This window comes from Gymnoscopelus braueri (assembly GCF_963280865.1).
Source record: "Gymnoscopelus braueri genome assembly, chromosome: 24".
In the NCBI taxonomy this organism is placed as follows: domain Eukaryota; kingdom Metazoa; phylum Chordata; class Actinopteri; order Myctophiformes; family Myctophidae; genus Gymnoscopelus; species Gymnoscopelus braueri.
In genome coordinates this window covers 33,537,325-33,555,909 of record NC_137626.1, presented here as the reverse complement: position 1 = coordinate 33,555,909, position 18,585 = coordinate 33,537,325, and the positions used below count along the sequence as shown (strand labels likewise).

At 42.4% G+C, this 18,585-nt stretch overlaps 1 protein-coding gene across 1 annotated transcript in view; it reads left to right on the top strand.

Annotated features, from left to right (window-relative positions):
- The window catches only part of LOC308080132 (beta-galactoside alpha-2,6-sialyltransferase 2-like), a 105,980-nt gene that overhangs the window by 47,061 nt on the left and 40,334 nt on the right, over window positions 1–18,585 (top strand). Inside the window, exons 3-6 of the mRNA XM_080421892.1 lie at window positions 3,092–3,453; window positions 4,234–4,466; window positions 5,656–5,753; window positions 10,692–10,793. Coding sequence (XP_080278018.1) covers window positions 3,092–3,453; window positions 4,234–4,466; window positions 5,656–5,753; window positions 10,692–10,793 — 795 coding nt within the window. The remainder of the gene's footprint in view (window positions 1–3,091; window positions 3,454–4,233; window positions 4,467–5,655; window positions 5,754–10,691; window positions 10,794–18,585) is intronic.

Genomic DNA, 18,585 nt, shown 5'->3' with positions numbered 1-18,585 from the left:
GTCTGCCAGGACCCCAAAATTTGCATCCCCCCACCATTAGCTGCTGTAGCTCTGCCAACATAATTCACTAGGTCGCTTCCCCCTTTAGTAGCAGAAAGCCACAGTTGCTTAGGAATAATGGAGCGTGAGGCTCCAGTATCAACCAATACATAGCAATCCAACCCACCTATTTTAGCTTTCAGATATCCGGAACCACCCTTTGAACTAACCGGGGCCACAGTTGACAGAGAATGGGGGGCGGGCATTGGACCCGTTGTGCACGCCCCCTCTAGTTTCCCTGTAAATAAGGACAATCACGTCGAACGTGGCGAGTACAACCACACTCCCAGCATCCCCTGTTTCGTTCAGCCTCCCGTTTAAATGGAGTGGGCGCTTGAACTGGGCGTACAAAAGGAACTGATGGTGAGGGTAACCTCCTGTCGTAGGCCCTCCACCACCCCAAGCAGGGAGTCCATTCGCTCATCACTGGTAGATTTATCAACAACCCCCCGCACCTTAGCATCGGTCATTGAGCACCCACCCTCCAAACCCCTAATGAGCTCAAGCTCTGCAGCCAGGTTAATGGCTTCCTCCAATGTTGCCGGCTTGACACTGCGAAGGCTAATGCGTAAATCCCCATTTCCCACATGTGCAATGAAATGGTCTTTCGCCAACACATCCTGGGTATTAAGATCTATTGAGGGGTAGGCTTTAGTAACCAGCCGGCGAAGCGCAATGCCAAATTCTCTGACAGTCTCATTATGTAACCTCCTACGTGAAGAGAAGCTAGCCCTGTTCCAGTCATCGCTATCACAAGGGTCTAAACATCTCCCCATGGCGGTCTTTAGCAAGGCATAGTTAGTTTTAGCAGATGCAGACAACCCACTATACACCTCCCGAGCGCGACCAGACAAAAGCAGGCTCATAAATTTTAATCTGAGGGATTCATCCCAATTATTAACATCACCTGCCATTTCAAACTGTTCAGCCCAATCAACCCATTCCCGCCCTGTGCCCGTGAAGGTTTCTGGCATAAAAACTGGCCGTGGAGTTGTAAACAAATTAGGCTGATTAACATTGTTGCCAACTTCTGCGTTATTTTCAGGGTCTGACATTTTGATAAATCCCACCGCTGCCACCAATGTAATAAATGCGGTTTTCTATCGTTTCTACACAAAGGTAGATAATGTCAGACCTTGGAATAAGCGAGACAACAAGGATGTACAAATATACAGAGCGATCTTTATTAATTCATACTCTAAAGTTATATACACAATACAGTGCTTGAAACCCCTAATAATAAAACCAATTGCTACAATACTTAAAATACAGTGCTTCTATCTGTGCACCAATGTTATGCAACAATACTACTCGATTGCTTGCATGGGTACTTAACTCGCCAGGCGGCGGGACCCTCCCCCGGGGTCTGAGCTTGTGCCACCGTCCAACTCCCCGGGGAGATACTGGCTGGACGACGGGAACGTGCGGACATTGGACAAGAGTCAAGTCAGTGTGTCCTTGTGCTGGACACTCGCACGGTTGCAGATCAGCGGAGCAGTGTGCCGTACACTCACTAAGTTTCCCCACTAACTAACTACAGGAGACCGTGGTTAAGTCTCCCCTCCTGCTACCAACAATATAGCTAGCTCCCCCTCGCTAGCTATCTTCGCGTCGGCAAGACTGTCACTTGCGAACGCCCCTCCCGTCCCTTGAGTGCCGGTTCACAAGACGTGTCGCTCCGATCCGTTTCCAAGTCCGACTGACTCTTTTATAGTGTCTGTGTTCACACCGCACCTGAAAGCAATGCAGTCAATCACTGCGTCTGTTCATCAATGTCACTCTATAAGTCTGTGCTCTGCCACACCCATCACAATACTGTAGCTAAAATCTAAAATGACACGGATGCTTTCCCGGTTTTAATGGGTTAAACCCCATATGGTTGAACCCTCCAGGGGGTCCCCAGGGCTCAATACTAGCATCCCTTCTGTTTTCTGTTATTGTGGGGACATTCAGATGCTGGTGTTTAAGTGGTTACATTTTTGGGAGTATTTGTTTTTTATGTTGTTTTTTTTTGCAAGGTGATGACTTTCACTCCACTACATTTTAATTAGAAATATTGTACTTTTTGACTACACTACTTTTCTAGGAAGGGACTCTTGGGACAGAAAAAGTACAAACATCTGTAATGAATTAACCACTTTTTTTAAACCCTATTTAGAATATAGTCAAAATAGCCGATCTACAAGCTCACAACGGGTCGCTGCTCGACGCGTTGTGAGCTCGGCTATTTGAAAATGGCCGATCTGCAGTGTGACGAGGTCGTGAGATTACATAGATCCTCAATCGAAAAGGTTGAGGGGGGGGGGTGTTCCAGGTAGCCTGGCATTGCCAGACTGATGATGTGGATTGACTCACACGTGGGGGGGCTGCTTTTCACATGTTGTACGGACAGCAGCTGAACCGCAGTCACTGATTGGCCCGATCATTTTCTGATTTGTCCCGAAGTCCAGACTGATACCGTGGAGGAGGAACGTGAGAGTAGCCTCGATCTCCAGGCTTTTATTGTTTCGTTTTGCTAAAAAATAAAAGCCTGGACCAGCGCGTCGGTGTACCCGGTATAGGAAGTGTTTCATTTCCCCAACCAACCAGAGTGCAGTGGGCGTCGCTCGTAATGTTGTGTTGACGGGGCGGGGGCTGACGGACAGATCGGTGAACCAATGGGATCAGGCGCATTTTCTCCGCGCTGATTTTAAACCCGCCCCTCTATACACAAAAGCAGGAAGGCTAGTGCAGCCTAACGTGAGAGTGAATCCACGTTATCAGTCTGGCCCAATGCCAGACTAGGTTCCAGGGGGTCCCCGGCAAAATGTGTTAATACAGCATCACAATCATTTCAACCACTTTATCCATTTATATGTTGGCCATTCAAAAACAACAGATCTACAAGCTTGTACATCAGCTATTTTTGAACATAAAAAGAAGGAAAAAAATCGTATAATCGAATAATTTCGTTTCTTTTTTTTTACACAAATCTTCTCTCACAATTCTTTGAACACAGGCCCTTTTTACTTACTACTTTACTGAGTACCTCTTCCCCCATGCACTGCTGAAGGTCCTAAACGGGGACACCCAGGAGCTGGCGAAGAAGAAGCTCCCCGGACGGGTCAAAGGAGGGGACTCCTGGAGCCCGGAGGTGGAGGAGGACTGGGAGGAGAGGAGACGGAGGAGAAGACTCCGGATACGCATGAAGAGGGCCAGGAGGTGGAGCCGGAGGAGAGGAGGAGGAGAGGCGAAGCGGCCGGAAAACGCCGCGGAGGACGAGGAGGAAGAGGAGGGAGACTACTTCCTGTCGCGGAGCAAGGCGGTGGTGCAGAAGCTGTGGAAGGGCGCGGCGTCGGCGGACATGCTCAGCGCACGCCTCCAGAAGGCCCTGAAGGACTACCTGAGCTCCAACAAGCACCACGTGGCCTACAGGTAGGCCTAGGTATCATTCAGTAGTGTAAAATAACTAAGTACATTTACTCAAGTACTGTACTTGAGTACAATGTTGAGGTTTTTTACTTAAGTGGAGTATTTCCAATTTTCACTTTACTTTTACTTGTACTCCACTACTACATATCTGAGGAAAATATTATACTTTTACTCCACTACAATTATTTGAAAACTTTAGTTACTTATTAGATTTAGCTTTGTATTACTAAACAGCATTAACCACTTAAGGTGTACATATATTTCGGCTTTTTGAAAATAGCCAATCTACTTGTGAGCTTGTAGATCGGCTATTTTCGGCACGCAGCTAAGTATAAATCAGGCATTACGACGCCATCACAGCCTTTAGTCGACTAAATACATTTCCTGATCCTGTTTTGCACTTTTAACTGGATCTTCTTTTGTGTGGAGTGTGTGATATACGTATTGTTTGTCTACTGTTGTAACAATGCTGCCTCTTGGCCAGGTCACTCTTGGAGAAGAGATTTTGATCTCAATGAGTATTTTAACCTGATTAAATGTAGGATATCGTCTCTGTCGGTTGGAAACCTATATGTCCACAAATTCGAGTTTCGAGCTTGTAGATCTGCTACTTTTGATGTTTTTGTGTGACGCTGTAGTATGATCCAGTAGGACGCTAATTGACCAAAAAACACAACAAAGAATATGGAGATAAGAGGTTTCTGCCGGACAGCGACGATAACGATGACACGATGGAATCGATTTAAAATCCTAAATGATACCCGCCCCTCTGTACCCACACAGCGGGCAGCGGAGGCCGCGGCAGAGCGGGCGGCAGGTCCTGTGCGAGCTGAAGAGGCGCGCCCGCCTCCGCACGCTGGACGGGACGGAGGAGCCCTTCGCCAGCCTGGGCTGGACCCGGCTGGTGCCCCCGCGACCCCTGGACCAACTCCTGCCCCAGGGGTCAGAGTTCAAGACCTGCGCCGTGGTGACCTCGGCGGGGGCCATCCTCAACTCCTCCCTGGGGGAGGAGATAGGTGAGTGAGATAACTGTTATACCGTGTTATGGATCAGCGGCATGCAGCGCCCACTTGAAAATGTCCAAAAGAAGACTGGTTGTACTGGTCAGTTCCATTTTTGACTTTACTGGAGTATTTTCAATTTTCTGTATTTTTACTTGTACTCCACTACATCTCAGAGGCAAATATTGTACTTTTACTCCACTACAATTATTTGAAAACTTTAGTTACTTTGTAGATTTTGATTATTATTACAAAACCTACATTACCCACTTAAGCCCTATATACATTTCAGCCAATAAAAAATCTGACATTCTGCATAATGAGTACTTTTTACTTTTGTACTTTGTATATTTTGATGCCAATACTCTTGTACTTTTCCTCAAGTAAATTTTGATAACCGGACTTTTACTTGTAACTGAGTATTTCTACATTGCAGTATTGATACTTTTAAGTAAGTAAACCAATGTAGTACTTTTTCCAACACTGCCCACTACAACAGTATTAGACCTGTGGTTTTACTGGTCAGCTCCCAGTTGCAAACCTTAAGCAACTTTGCCAGAATGTCTATTTATTTTGTATTGCTGCTCTGTGTGGATTGAGCACCTCCCTACCTAGGTGAATTAAACTGTCTTATAGCCCTGCATTTTGGACCAGCCTCTTTCTTCTTATGAAGATGTTTGGAGATACTAGACTAGAGTGTGGTTAGTGAAAATATTCCAGTAAATTGGGTGTTTCTGCCCTCTTGTGGTCATTAAGTGTCATGACTAAAGGGAGCAGTCATAAGACTATTTACATGATTTGGAGTGTTTTGCCTTTTCAGTGAGCTTTATTTAAAATAGCGTTACACATTATGAATTACCACATCATATCTCACCAATATAACTGATTTGGTGTGATGCTCATTTACACAAATATCTCCAAATCAATATAAGATTCACATAGAAGAGGGTAGGCTATACATAGTTGCATAATGCTCATACCTAATGCAATGTAGATAAATTATGCTTTGTCATTTTTCCTGAACGTAGTCGGTACGCGTTGTTAGCTTGTAGATATAGCTATTTTTACTAGTTTGGGTCCCGGGGAGACATCAAATTTCTAGCTAAAAGTCGAGCTAAAACATTTAGGAACCACTGCATTATATTAAGGTGATGTGCACTGCATAAGAGTCTGTGTAACGTGTTGTTGGCTTGTGCCTCCTCAGATTCCCATGATGCAGTGCTTCGCTTCAACGCAGCGCCCACGAAGGGCTTTGAGAAAGATGTCGGGAACAGGACCACCATCCGCATCATCAACTCCCAGGTGAGACCCTCTCCTCTCCCTCGCTTCTTCTCTTCTCTTCTCTTCTCTTCTCTTCTCTTCTCTTCTCTTCTCTTCTCTTCTCTTCTCTTTCTCTTTCTCTTTCTCTTTCTCTTTCTCTTCCCCTCCTCTCCTCATCCGCTTTATACCAGTAGTTCTCAAACCTTTTTGTGCCAAGGACCCCCAAATTCACATGTATTTGGCCGCGGTCCCCCATCTGAAAATGTGCCAGAGACCTCCAGAAGCAAAGATTTTAGTTAGAAATGTTAGTTTTAAAAATATATATATTCAAAGATTTGTGTATACAATATGGATAAAGTGGTTAAAATTATTGTGATGCTATATCAACACATTTTGCTGGGGACCCCCTGGAACCCTCCCCAAGGACCCCTGGGGGTCCCCGGACCCCACTTTAAGAACCACTGCTCTATACCACTCTTTTTTTTTTTACGGCATTGCACCTAGTGGGTGAACCGTTTAGAAGAGGGTCTGTCTGTCTGTCTGTCTGTCCGTGGCTAATCTCACAAACCACTGGACTGATCAGCGCTGAATATGTTATGCCACACTGCCAGTAGTCCAAGAAGGAAGTAAATACCTGAATATGTTAAATTTATTACATAATTGTGAATATTTCTTGGGGTGGGGATATTTATCACATTTTGTGAATTCTTAAACCTCCGTTCCATAATCTCTACCGTCCGTATTTGGGCAAGACAGACATCACCAACACGATGTGATCAACATGATGCCATAGATCCACAGGACAGCCACACATTTATGATGAGACTATAACTACTATTATATCAGCGCTTCTCCATCTCCGTCTTAAGTCTCAGAATTACAGACCTGTAAGGCAGTAGTTCTCAAACTTTTTCATGTCAAGGACCCCCAAAATGACTTTGATTTGGCTGAGGACCCCCATCTGAAAAAATGTTTTTGCCAGGGACCTCCAGAAGCAACGAGTTTAGTTAAAAATGTTCGCGTTAAGAATATAATATATTTAAAGATTTGCTAAAAAAAAGACCCCCTTTCCCAGGACCCCTGGGGGTCCCAGAACCCATGCTTTAGAGTCCATTTGGCACTTCCTCAGGGAATCGTGAGGGTCCCTGGATCTCACTCCCCTGACCCCCCCCTCTCTCACACACACACACACACACACACACACACACACACACACACACACACACACACACACACACACACACACACACACACACACACACACACACACACACACTTTGTGAACCACTGGCTTCCACTATCTTTTCCAGTTGAGAATTTGAATGCCACTGCATTCATGTACATGGCCACAAGAGGGCAGTGTGTCCACAAAAATAAGAAGCATTCTTCACAAAGTCTACATTACCCTCTAGTTCCTCATGTTCATATAGCTTAATGAAATGAACTCATCAAAGGCACCGCTCACTTCACACTGGGTGGGGGGATTATTTTTTTTGGATGTAGTTCTGTGAGGGAGAACTCACTGACGCTGAGGTCATGGTGGGATTAAGGGATGTAAAGGTTGGCACTGAGGCTGTGACACTTCAAACCGGTTCACGTCACAGAGAGATGTGACCAGACCACATGAAACCTCTCCACAGTGCTGGCAGCAGTGTAAAAAAAAAAAAAAAAAAAAACCTAGCGCACAAGGATTTGGCAGCCCCACTGTAGTAACTCTGAGGACCCCCTAGGTTTCTGCTGTTTTCTGTTTGTTTGTTTGCTTGTGCAGACAGCGCTCTCTCTTGATTGGTTCACGCAATGATGTGCGCACCTGATATAAATATGGTAGATGGTGCATTTATCTATAGCATTGGTTCTCAGAGTGGGGTCCGGGGACCCTCAGGGGTCCTTGAGGGGGTTCCTGGGGGGGGTCCCCAGCAAGAATGGTTAATATAGGCTCAAAGTCAGTGAAAAACACTTTTTACCAATTTTTTTGCATTGGCCATTTGAAAATAGCCGATCTGCAAGCTCACAACGTGTTTGGGGGGTCCTTGATAGGTCCTTGAGATGAAAGGTCCTTGATATGAAAATAATGTGAGAATCAAACCTCAAAATGTCTGAAAGGAGGGGAAGTCCGCACACTTTTGCTCCCAGTAGAAACATTTATTAAAGTTTAAACAACGTCCGCTGTGGGTCTTCATCAGAAGCTCACAATGCGTCCCGATGTGACGCATTGTGAGCTTGTAGATCGCCTACTTTTGCTACTTTTGTGTGTAGCAAATAGATCGGCTATTTTTTTAGTAGGCCTATATTTTGATGGCAACACTTTTCTACTTTTACTCAAAGTGTGTGTGTGGGCTTTTATGAATATTGAACCAATGAAAAGTATCAACAAGAGCTTGTGACTAAATAATAACTACATTGGAATCCATTGGAAGTTTATTAAAAAATGATACCATTTCCTGAAAAGTAACAGGTTTGGACATACAAGGTTACGATATTATGAAGCATTCCGAACCCTCGGGCTCCGTGCAACCTTTCTCTGAACCGCACGAGTATGAAGAAGCATGAGAAATTATGATCCGTAGCGAATGGGAACATGATGTTACCGGATCCCTTTTTTACAGACAAAAACAATACATTCACACAACGCAGTGCGTGACTGATGTCATTGGTGAGTAGAGTACTTCTCCAGTCCAAGTATAGATACTCCTGGTCAGATATCACACCACTGCTAGAAGGGATGTCCCCCCATTACACAATTTAATCCAAAGACCTGAGGTTATTTTTGAATAACCAACGCAACAATCTAAAATGACGCAGATGCTTTCCTGGTTTTAATGGGTTTAATGGGTTAAGACGATGAGCACTAGAACATATGAATACATTGTTTTATTTCGGTTTGGCTTTTAGGCTTCATAATCAAAAATTGCACAGGCCAGACATAACAAATGACTTAAATATACAAAGACACATTTAATAATCTTATACTTTCAAAAATAGCGTAAAAGTTACATAGTGCAGCTTGAAGTGGTCACTTCATTCTTTCATGTACTGTTTTCCCTTCCTAGAAATGTGGAGTCAAAATTACAGCATTTATAATTTATCGCAATAACATTTATTTAAACATAATGGAGTGAAAAGTCTCAAAAACAGACAGATACCAGATACTCAAAACCTTTACTTACGGACAGTACTGGAGTAAATGTACAACATGTATTGCATCGTAATGCCTTTACAGACAAACAACATAACACATCATCAGTGTGCATACAGTAATATATATATATATATATATATATATATATATATATATATATATATATATATATATATATATATATACATACAGTACACACATACATACAGTATATGGCTGATGTCATTGGTGACAGCATCATGGATACATTACAACAAACAGGAATTCTGCATTGTTGCACAAACATTGTGACAACTGACACTCATATCCTGACAGGCTTGTTGGGGACAACAATAGGAATAGTTTCAGTTACTACTATGGACAGGAAAAAGTAAAAACAAGATGGATGGATAGATAGATTCTCAAAGTGGGGTCCTTAACTCTTTAACTGCCAGAGTTGAAACATTGTCTATAGCTGCCCTTGCCAGCAATTTCAAGCATTTTTACTAACCTTTTAAAAATCATAGAATATTATTCTTCACAATGATCCACCCGCCGATAGCCTGAAAAGACGTAGGGGGGTCTCAGAGATTTGGGGCGGGGGGGGGGAAGCGTGCCGTCGCGATAATCCGTTCCATAGTTATGGGCAGTTGAATGTGGCTTGTTTTCGGCAAACACAAAGCAGAGAATCGTAAACGCGGCCCAGTGCCCACTAGTGGTCAGATGGGTGGACCGCGTGAATGTTTAGAGAATCGTAAACGCCCTCTATCGTAAACCACTGAAAACAGTCAATGAGTTAAGGGGGGTTCCAAGGGGTCCCCTGATAGTTAGGAACCAAATGGACCTTTCATATGAACTGTCACACTTCCTATATAGCCTCAATTTACAAGCCGGATGCTAGCCCCTTGGCCAGGAGTTTGATGATCAGGTGATGTCATTGGTGAGAGCGTGGATACATTACAGACAGGAGAACAACAACATTGTTGCACAATTACATCCAGACGACTTGATGCCAGATTGTTTTGGGGCACGATGTGAATCCAACATCTTTGACGAGTCCTAGCCCACCGTTGACCGATCTTCTGACCAATATTTTGTCCGAAATTGCAAAACGGAAAAGATTTTAGTTTGGGGGAAAATGACCAGAAGAATTGACAAAAGTACATGAGTCCAATACAATTGTCAAATGGATTAATCACAAAAACTGTTTCCAGTGTGGTCCTTGTGGTACATTTCACATCTATACAGGCAACAATACAACATATGAACGGTACAATAAATACATATCAGAAATATTACCTTTTATTATATTATCATCACTTTACCCAAATACAGCTCATGCGGAGTTAGGAGGTTTTTGACCATTAATGTGGAGATTTGGTTCCATTTGCTCATTCTCAGAGTTATGGGGATCCTTGAAATGAAAACAAGTTTGAGAACCACTTGTGCTACACTAAATGGAACAGAGCCTTAATTAGTATAATTGGTGAGACCTGTGAAGGAAGTAAGGAAGAGGCCCAATTTATTTCTTTCCAATATGGCTGCTGCGCATAGAGTCTATTAGAATGTTGGTGGAGCCAATGGAGAAGATACGAACATTGCACAATGTTTTTAAGCTCCAAAAACTTACTTTTATTTACATAAATCAAAGTAAATAAAAGTATGTTTTTGGAGCTTAAGAACAGTGTGCGGATGTTTTTATCTTCTCCTTGATTCTCGCTTTGATGCCTTGATGTCCAGCACCCTGACTTAAATACAGACATAAGATGTGGACACAATTTTCTCAGTGGAGCCAGTGGAGAACCATTGATGTAGTTATGCAGAACCTCAGACCCGGACCTCGGCTGCTCTTGTGTCCACAGATCGTGGCGAGGCCCAGACATAACTTCAACAGCAGCTCCCTGTACCAGGACGTCACTTTGGTGGCCTGGGACCCAGCACCCTACTCCGTCGACCTGCCAAAGGTAAGGAATTGGGGTTGTTTCAGAACACATTATCGTGTTAATTGCCTATGTGAGGAAGGAGGTCACGGAGAATATTCCATGATTTTTGAAAGGTATTGTAAAATCACCGTTTTCGCTGGCAAGGGGACGGTAGACGGATGAATGAATGAATGAATTCCGTGGCAGTGAATAAGTTAAAAGTCCCTAAAAGGCCAATCATTCTTAATTACTTCCTATCAAACAAAAATGTGCTGCTTCTCACCGGCACCACTTGAAGCACATCACACTCAGGTGTTGAAAGTACTGCTAAAGATTTGTGTGTGTGTGTGTGTGTGTGTGTGTGTGTGTGTGTGTGTGTGTGTGTGTGTGTGTGTGTGTGTGTGTGTGTGTGTGTGTGTGTGTGTGTGTGTGTGTGTGTGTGTGTGTGTGTGTGTGTGTTGCTGCTTTGTCTTGTAATCAGTTGCAGGTGTTCACTACAACATATTCGATCTACAAGCTCACAACGTGTTAAAAAAAATCACAAGGTGTCACATTTTCACTATTAGTCGTAGTCAGGGGTTCCCAACATTTTCAGGATCAGGGCCCACTTGAAAATCTTTAAAGCGTTGGCGGCTTCGGGTTGGATCGATGGAACAAACCTTTTTTTCATTCATTTACAGTATATTATCATTACAATCTTAGTGTTTTGCCAATTATTTGGGGGCCTACTTGCAATACCCTTGCGGCCCACCAGTGGGCCCCACTCATACAGGGCTTGTTAAAGTATATTGTTCCTTTCAGGCAGAATATCTCCATATTTTAACAATGTATTTTTTGGGGGTAAATTAAAGGTAGTATAAGTGATATTTGTTTGTTAAAATAAGTGTTAAATAGCTCTATTTCCTAAATTATTGCTATAGCGTGTTTGTTCTGGTAACGGGGGTCTCCCGTCTCTCCAGCTCTTTAGTAAACAGAAAATAAATGTTCAGGTCGGGATACCAATTTTATCCAATCAGGATAGAGAACTCAGGTGGAGACCCCTGCTGCTGAACAAACACTCTAAAAGCAATGATTACTATCAGAATATAGAGCTTTAACCTTTTAACAAAACACTTTTTTGATTTAACCAAAAACATATCACTTGCCCTACTTCGTCATAGTGCAGTGTCACACAAAAGGAGCAAAAATAGCAGTGTCTGGGGAGCTGTCAAACGGCGAGGAGTTATTATCGTTGTGTAGTGTATGATTCTGTCTGCCCTAGACTTATTCAACTTCCACATGGTTGTCATGGAAACTGTCTTAACATATCATCATTGGTGTCGTCGGGCAGAAACCTTTTATCTCCATATTTTTACCTTGTGTTTTTTCGTAAATTAGCGCCCCCACTTGAGCATACTAGAGCGTCACACAAAAGCATCAAAAGTAGCAGATGCGCATTTTGAGCTTGTAGAATCTGCTGCTTTCGATATTTATTTAATTTGAATCCTGAAAAGTAACAGTTTTGGACATTATGAGGACGGAGATGATATAATGAGATGATGTAATGATGTGATGTAATGCCTTCGCTGTCTCACAAATGCAGTGGAGGAAAAAGTACAACGATTTCTTTTTTACTTAAATTACTTAAAACGTAGCAATACCACAATATATATATATATATATATATATATATATATATATATATATATATCTTACAAGTTAAAGGCTTGTATTAATTTTACACGAGTCAAATTATGCAAAAGTAATGGAGTGAAAGTACTTTTTTAAGTTTTTTTTTTTTACGGAAACAGAAGATCTACATTGCTCCCAAAGTGTCGCAATGTGATGCGTTGTGAGCTTGTAGATCCGCTTTTTTCAGAATAACCGAAATATTAAAATATGACTTATTAATAGTAAAAAAAAGTAATAATCAAAATCTGCGAAGTAACTAAAGCTGTCTAATAATTGTAGTGGAGTGAAAAGAAGAAGTAGTACAAGCCTCTGAGATGTAGTGGAGATTGAATGGAAATATTCAATTACGGTTCTAGAAATTCTACTGAAGTGCAGTACTTGCGTGAATGTACTTAGATAGATACTTTGCACCACTGCACAAATGGCTGTGAATTGCAACTAAAAGCGCACGAGTGACAGTGTGTGCAATCACACCTCCATCAGTCAGGCTTTTACAGCTCACTGTCTGCAAAGCCGCTGCACTTATTTCCTCAGCTGTCTGGCAGAAACCTCAATAGGCTCTATGCACACAGCAGCCATATTGGAAAGAAATTGGGCAATGCCAATTATACTAATTAAGGCTCTGTTCCATTCTTTTCAAACAGAGTCAGGGTGCTGATATTGTTTGCTCACTGGAAGCTGCTACACCAGTGAGTCTCAAAGTGTGGTCCAGGGACCATTATAGGTCTCTTTTTGTCGCATTCCTAAGCCAACAATTTGAGTCTCTTTGAGTCTCCTACCGGATACATTAGCATCTTTCCGCCGGTCATCAAATTGTTGACTTAGATATGCGACAAACTAAAAGATCTCCATGAATTCAATGCTTCATGGGGTGTGTAATTGATGGAAAATAAGATTTTGTTTGGGTGAACTACTCCTTTAAATACAAATCCCAGTGATATTTACTTAAAGGGATATTTCATTTTCAAAAAAACTTTTGGTCATTTTATCGTCTACTCAGGCCTTTGTCAGCCCCCCAGACAGTTTTTAAGTTGCTCGATTCAGTATTTAGACATGGATATTCATTTTTTCAGACGCCCCCTTCCTATACAAACCCATTGCAACTTCAAACTCCATTCTAACCATGTTAGATTCATCAAAAACACCCATCCTTGGTTCTGGTGACTCACCCTGCCCTCCTAATACGCGAGGGGGCCGTGTTTCAATTACTTTTTTCATGTATTTTAAATATATAAAAAAATACAATACAAAATTTAAATACAATAAATGAAAAAAAGAATCGGAAAAACACGGCCCCTCACGCATTAGGAGGGCCGGGTGAGTCACCAGAACCAAGGACGGGTGTTTTCGACGAATCCAACATGGTTAAAATAGAGTTTGAAGTTACAATGGGTTTGTATAGGAAGGGGGAGTGTCTGATAAAATGAATATCAAATATATAATGAATCGAGCAACTTAAAAACTGTCTGGGGGCCTCACAAAGGCCTGAGTAGATGATAAAATGACCAAACGTTTTTTTGAAAGTGAAATATCCCTTTAACCCTGTCTTCTACCCTGAGCCATCCCAAACTAGCAAAGGGTGTTGGTCATGGGCTTTAGGCAGAAAAAGGCAGAAAAAGTAGTTGTATCAGTTTGTTTAGGGAGGTCTGAAGCTTTTTAGTGACATTGAGATGTTGGAGGACCAAGAAGTCCAAGCATAGTCAAAATGGCATTGAATGATGGCTCCAGCGAGAGTCTTGAGAGCCTCAGTCCACGAAAGTAGACCTAACTGCTCAAAATGTTTCCAAATGTGTCAAACTTTTTCAAAAAAAGCAGATCTACAAGCAACACAACATGAGCTTGTGCAACATCGTAGTGGAGGAAAAAAAAGTATCGCAACCATGGAAATAATCATGTAAAGTAAGTAAAGTAAAAATACCTAAAAATTATAATTAAATACAGTTCTTGAAATAATGTAGTTCCATCAGCAAGCCACCTACTCTATTTCCTTGTTGTCAGGCAAAAACCTCGTAACTCCATATTTCAGCTTTTTTTTTTTTTTTGCGTACATTAACACATTCCATGCCAGAGTTTAATCTCATAATGTACTCACCAGTGCCAGCGTTTTATTGTTTTTTAGTTTTTTTCATGTCGCCACAGACCTCGCTAAATAAGTTAAAAGTGCGCGTTCATTTGGTTCTAAACACACAGCGGATCCGTGAGAAACAACCAGCGAAAACAGTTTCCAAATCCGTGCCGCCATCTTGAAGCTACAGCCGACCAACGGTAAACAGTGATCAGCGAGGAGAAAAACAACAACCAGAGAAAATCGAGTTTTAAACAGGATCCCAGACAGGAAGCGGATACGATCGAAAAAACCGGAACCCGAATAATTCCGTTTCCGACCGGAAACCGGAAACGGAAATGGATCAAAAAAATTCGGAAAGTGCACCTGGGGCACTTAACATGGGAATCGGCGGTTCGCGTAGATCTACGCGACTGGCACGCTGCGGCTTTAAATAGGTTCGCGTAGATCTACGCGACTGGCATGCAATGTGTTAATGCTCTACTTCATCATACAAGAGTGTCACTCAAAATAGTGAAAATAGCTGATCTACAAGCTCACAACGCAGCTAATTGTTAATCAGATAGTGGTCCGTCATTTTTATATCGCGTATCCCTTAGTTTAGGACAGTGGTTTTCAACCAGTGGTCCGGGGACCACCAGTGGTCCTTGAGGGAGTACCAGGGGGTCCTTGAGGGAGTACCAGGGGGTCCCCAGCAAAATGAGTTAACATAGCGTCACAATCATTTTTAACCACTTAGCTTTGGCTATTCAAAAATAGCAGATATACAAGCGATACGATACGATACACACTTTTTTTATTATGAAAATATATATATAAAGCAAATAATATATCTAAAAAAGCAAATGCAAACAAATAATTCAGTTTTTGCATTATTCAGACATGCAAACTTGTAGCTTTTCAGCTACAATAGCTGTTTTGAATCCAAATAGGGCAATTAGTGTGACACCTGACACGAAAAAAAAAAAACATGTGCCGATACGATATATCGGCACACCCCTAGTGAGCAGTGGTGTAAAGTAACTAAGTGCATTTACTGTAAGTACTGTACTTAAGTACACTTTTGAGGATTATTTTACTTTACTGGATTATTTCCCATTTCCAATACTTTTACTTCTACTCCACTTCATCTCAGAGGCAAATATTGTAATTTTACTCCACTACAATTATTAGAACACTTTTAGTTACTAGTTACTTTGCAGAAATAAATGATTACATTATAAAACACACATTAACCACTTTAGCCCTATTTTATACATAGGCTATTTGAAAATAGCCGATCTACAAGCTCACAACGCGCCGCGTTGTGAGCAGATCTGTGTGTGTGTGTGTGTGTGTGTGTGTGTGTGTGTGTGTGTGTGTGTGTGTGTGTGTGTGTGTGTGTGTGTGTGTGTGTGTGTGTGTGTGTGTGTGTGTGTGTGTGTGTGTGTGTGTGTGTGTGTGTGTGTGTGTGTGTGTGTGTGTGTGTGTGTGTGTGTGTGTGTGTACAAGATGTGCAGACAGACAGCTCTTCTCTGTCTGTACACACACACCACAGCGCTCATGTAACAGCAAAGTGCCCTGTTTAATCAAAATGATGCCGCATGAACTCCATGACTCCTGACTACTTGTATACATGCATACATTATGTTTGCATACTGACTGTACGGCTGCTTTTTCCTTTTCAGGGTAATAAAGTATTCAATCAATAAGAATAAATAAATACTAACTAATAACTTTTCACTGCTTGCAATTGTAAGCACGCGCACACACACACACACACACACACACACACACACACACACACACACACAGTACCCCCTATAATAGAGGGCGTACTGTGTGTGTGCGCGTGTGCGTGCGTGTGTAATCAAGAAAGTTTTACGTGTCACTAACTTATACTGCAAGCAGCGAAAAGTTTTTAATTTTTATATTGATTGAATACTTTATTAGTCAGAAATGGGGATGAACTATCCCTTTTAATTGATGGTGTCGGGACATTACACATTTTGGTGGCATTTTGTTCTAGCCTCGCGTGGCCAGACTATATCACTGCGTGGATACGAGTCTGGTGCTTCTATGGGCACGTTTTTTTTCCCAAGGGGCGTGATCAAAAGAATGGCTCTGGACGCAATTGGTTAGACCTACAACCAACTACCAATTACAGTCTCCCATATTTGAATACTGGGCCCTGATTGGTCACCCCAGACTTCGGGAGCAGGAAATGGATTCACAACGGAGCGGTGCCAGACCCAAATAAGAGGGCAATTTTTTTTTTTGCACTGGCAGATTCCTCTAACCTGACTCAGTCAGGTGAGGACGGTATTGAGTTTCACAATACACCCTGATCTGGGATCGCTCAGGGAGTAAAGCTGCCCGGTCGCTGCATGTACGAACCAATCAGCGGCTGCTAGGGGCGGGATCATCCAATCACCTGCCAAGTATCTTGAAAAAATCAAACGCCGTCTTGCATCGATTCTGCTACCGGAGTCTCAGATGGAAGTAGGCTGTGAAACAAAATGTGTGTTGCAAGCTTCTTCCATTTGGCGGAGTCAGGTTAAGATTCGTCTGGTCCCAGGTTAATTTTGTTCAGCAAAAAGTGCAAAATCCTATACTACTAATAATAATATATTAAGTAAGGTAAGAAATAATATTAATAATAGTAATAATAATTAATAATACAAATATATTTACAGCTCAGTGAGAAATAAATATAAGATATTGTCTTTAGACAGATACATTATCTTATCAATATGCAGGAGGTGATGTGCATATACAATATATCTGCGATTACTGTTTAGGTAATGTGCATGCATATCTAATGAATTGCAGCAATCGCAGTCGAAGATGAACAGAGAGACGGAGAGAGAGAGTGTGTGTGTGGGGTAGGTCTGTGCATATCATTCATACATCGTTGCTGTCGGGTGGAATCCTTTTGTAAGTGAAAATAGCCACAGTGGCTCGCATTGCGAGCCGCTGTGAGCTTGTAGATCTGCTATTTTCACCTCCTTGTGCTCGACACTCTTGTATGATGGAGATGAGCATTCATTTACTGAAACAGAAATACAAAACAAAGTTGAAATATGGAGATACACGATTTCTCTCTGCCTGACAGTTGAATATCAGACATTATAAGAGTCGTTCATAACTACGTTGAAGGCCCTTGCTCAAGGGCACACTGGCAACATTGTAACAACCGTTGGGGGCTCCTTTTTAAATCAGCATCCGTCACTCAATGTTGTTGTCCTCCAAAAAAATAAAATACGGGCGGCAGTGGCTCAGGTGGTAGAGCGGCCCTTCTTGGAAATCTGAATTTTCCGGGTTCGATTCTCGGCTTCTCGGAAGTGTCCTTGAGCGAGACACTGAAACCACTTGCATGGTTTCCTCCACCATCGGTGTGCGAAGGGGGGAATGTGATCGTACATTGTACAGTAAAGCGCGTTGGAGAAAAGTAGTCTATAAAATGCGGTCGATTCACAGTGGTTAAAGGCATAGTTCACCCCAAAAAAAGTATTCATCAATCATCATTGGCTTAGGAATGCGAACAGGAGAAGGCAGGGAGAAGCGACGACCACTGTCTGGTTGGTTGGCCAGCCTTGCCTTTGGTAGCCTTGACGTTTTTCTTTTGTGGTTGCACAGAGCATTTTTTCCCAGCCTTAGATAATCCCCTCTGGTCCTTGGTGACTTCCTCCAGTGCTACAAGGCCTCATGGATGACAGTGGAGTCATGATTTGTGTGAGTAGAATGACTCACGGGTCTGATAGAGTACAAATGTATTTCAGGAACAGCATGGCTGCTTAATCTCCCTGTACGCTGCGCTGTAGTATTTCATTGCTGTCGGATGGAAACCTTGCACGTCCAAAAGCCTTCTACAAGCTCACAGTGCGAGCTTGTAGATCGGCTATTTTCACTATTTCTGTGCGACACTCTTGTCTGATGATGTAGGGCATTAATTTACAAAAAAAAAACTGAAAAGTGGAGATACAAGGTTTCTGCCTGATAGGGTCGATTTTATATTAATCGATAGTGTCTCCTCCACGACTCGGTCATCAAATTATTGGCTTAGGAATGCGACAAAAACACAAAAGATCGCCATGAATTCAAGGCTTCATGGGGTGT